Source organism: Priapulus caudatus, unplaced genomic scaffold (assembly GCF_000485595.1).
Source record: "Priapulus caudatus unplaced genomic scaffold, Priapulus_caudatus-5.0.1 Scaffold848, whole genome shotgun sequence".
Classification (NCBI taxonomy): Eukaryota; Metazoa; Priapulida; class Priapulimorpha; order Priapulimorphida; family Priapulidae; genus Priapulus; species Priapulus caudatus.
Window position 1 is genome coordinate 27,075 of NW_014577909.1, and position 2,373 is coordinate 29,447.

The following is a 2,373-nucleotide window of genomic DNA, read 5'->3' on the forward strand; positions in this document are numbered from 1 at the left end:
CTGCAGCCCTATGTGCACATGTGACCCTCTCTGCAGCCCTATGTGCACATGTGACCCTCTCTGCAGCCCTATAGGCACATGTGACCCTCTCTGCAGCCCTATGTGCACATGTGACCCTCTCCACAGCCCTATAGGCACATGTGACCCCCTCCACAGCCCTGCTGCCACCCCACATACCTTCCCCTGCCAGCCCTGCAGGCACATGTGACCCCCTCCCCATCCCCTGCTGCCACATGTGACCCCCCTCCCCATCCCCTGCTGCCACATGTGACCCCCCTCCCCATCCCCTGCTGCCACATGTGATGACACAACTGCTGCCACCACCTAGAGGTAGCCGTCCGTATAAATGTAATGTTGTGAGAGCGGCGGCTTCGGACTGTTGATGTTATAAGCGCATGCAACACGAACGCTCGCTGCGGGAAACGTCGAACCACGAGCTCAGCCCCGCGACCGGGAACGAAAACGAGGATCCTGTTTTGCAGCGGCGACAGCTACGACTGGAAGATGCGGGCATCCTATTTGGAAGCTATGAAGGACATGGCAAGGACATGATATATTCATTCTTCTCTATGATGTGGCGTGTGTGGCAGGACAATGCCACGTAATGGGGGGGGGCCGCTACCCCTCTCCCGCACCGCACATATACATACGCAGGCATCACTCAAATAGAATGTACATCACTACAGCAATAATTGCATGGGCTTAGTAACTGTCACCACTCCGAGTGCGAAACCGATCAGAAAAAACATGCACGACATTGTAAAGAAAATTTAAAAATGAAGAAAAAATTAGAAAACGGGAAGATTAGAAACATAAAATAATAAAAAAAACCAACTAAATAAAATTTATGAAAGAATGAATGACAGATGGATAAAATGAAGCAGGAAAGGACCACCGTGTTGCCTGGCTTCAAAGTTTGCTTAGCTGATAGTACACTACAACCAAGGAGCTAAACATAACAAGGAGAGGAAGCGCTGCCATATCTGGCCCAAATTTGGATTCGGCAGAGACCCTAGAACAGATTAGTGTTCTATTGACTCTGGGTTCGGTCTGCACAGCCGTTTCAGCTGATTATGGTCCATAGATGGCACCCTTGAGGCGAAAAGCACACAGCCAAGCCGCTTCCTCGTGTTATATTTAGCTCCTTGACTACAACCAGCCTGCTCACAATACTTATATATTATATAGAAATACCAAGTTTACCAACACATATTAAACACAGCTCATATCATACACAGGTAAAGATTCAATAATAAATATTCAAAAATAAGGTAAAGGTTCAATAATAATGTATGATGTTAAACGTACAAGCATGCTATATAGCCTAGTGCCTCATCTCATTTTTTACAATTTACGACGTGCATGCAAGTGTTGCCCTAACCAAGTTGTTACTCTGTCATTGTATAGCGCATGTTGATAAATCCAGAGAAAATAACATTGTGTCTAACTGTCAAGAAGTATACAGAAACCACAAGTTCTACACAGATGAAGTGCGAATGCGTGCAGTAAAAATGCGAGAAGTCAGTGTTACCCCTGGCCAAAAAGGTCTGTGAAGTATGGTAAATTTTTTTCGTGGGTTTGTGCGTTTCGCGGTCCTAGCAAAGCGAGCACCGCAGGTGCTCCCCCAGATAGGGGGGTCAGGGGGCATAAGCCCCCCCAGAATATTTTTGAAAAAATGGTGCAATATGGTGCATTCTAAGCTATTTTTGTTGATTTTGATCAAAATTGTACAGGATTGGTATAAACCTGTGAAAAGTGCCGTGCCACTCGTTTATTAAGCACACGACTGCCTTAGTAAATCCAAATGAAAACCACAACACATCAACTGTTATGTGGACCATGACTGCAACTGAAATACTGTTGCTGCAACACTACTGCTCTCTAAGCTATCTTCATAACCCCCGAAGTAATGTTATGAAAGTGGTAACCCAAATAAGCATCAAGGCTTTTTTTAAAGAAATGGCTGAATTCACAGTACATATATATCTAAACATGTGGTTGTAATGTTGTAGTGTTTTTAAGCCAGACTACATCGATAGCAACACACATTGGGGAGTTCGGGTGATGAGAGACTAACTATAAGGTAGAAAGTGTGCAGTGACGTGTCAGTGATAACATATGAAAGCATGTGCACGCGCATTTGCATACGTACCACTACCTGATTCCCGTGAGTACTGCAATCTCATCTGGTCGTCCAATTCCTGCAACGAAACAGCCGATCAAGCTTAGTGAGATGGGAGGGAGGGTGGAAGATGAGACTGAGAGAGTAGGGTAGAAAGTTAATGAGAAATAGAGCAAGAAAGGGACGTGGGAGAGAAAAAGAGACAGAGAGAGAGAGAGAGAGAGAGAGAGAGAGAGAGAGAGAGAGAGAGA

General features: G+C 45.4%; 1 protein-coding gene across 1 annotated transcript in view; it reads right to left on the bottom strand.

The window, feature by feature from the left end:
• The window catches only part of LOC106813948 (serine/threonine-protein kinase B-raf-like), a 20,724-nt gene that overhangs the window by 6,891 nt on the left and 11,460 nt on the right, over positions 1–2,373 (bottom strand). Inside the window, exon 8 of the mRNA XM_014818197.1 lies at positions 2,156–2,201. Within this exon, the coding sequence (XP_014673683.1) occupies positions 2,156–2,201 (46 nt within the window). The remainder of the gene's footprint in view (positions 1–2,155; positions 2,202–2,373) is intronic.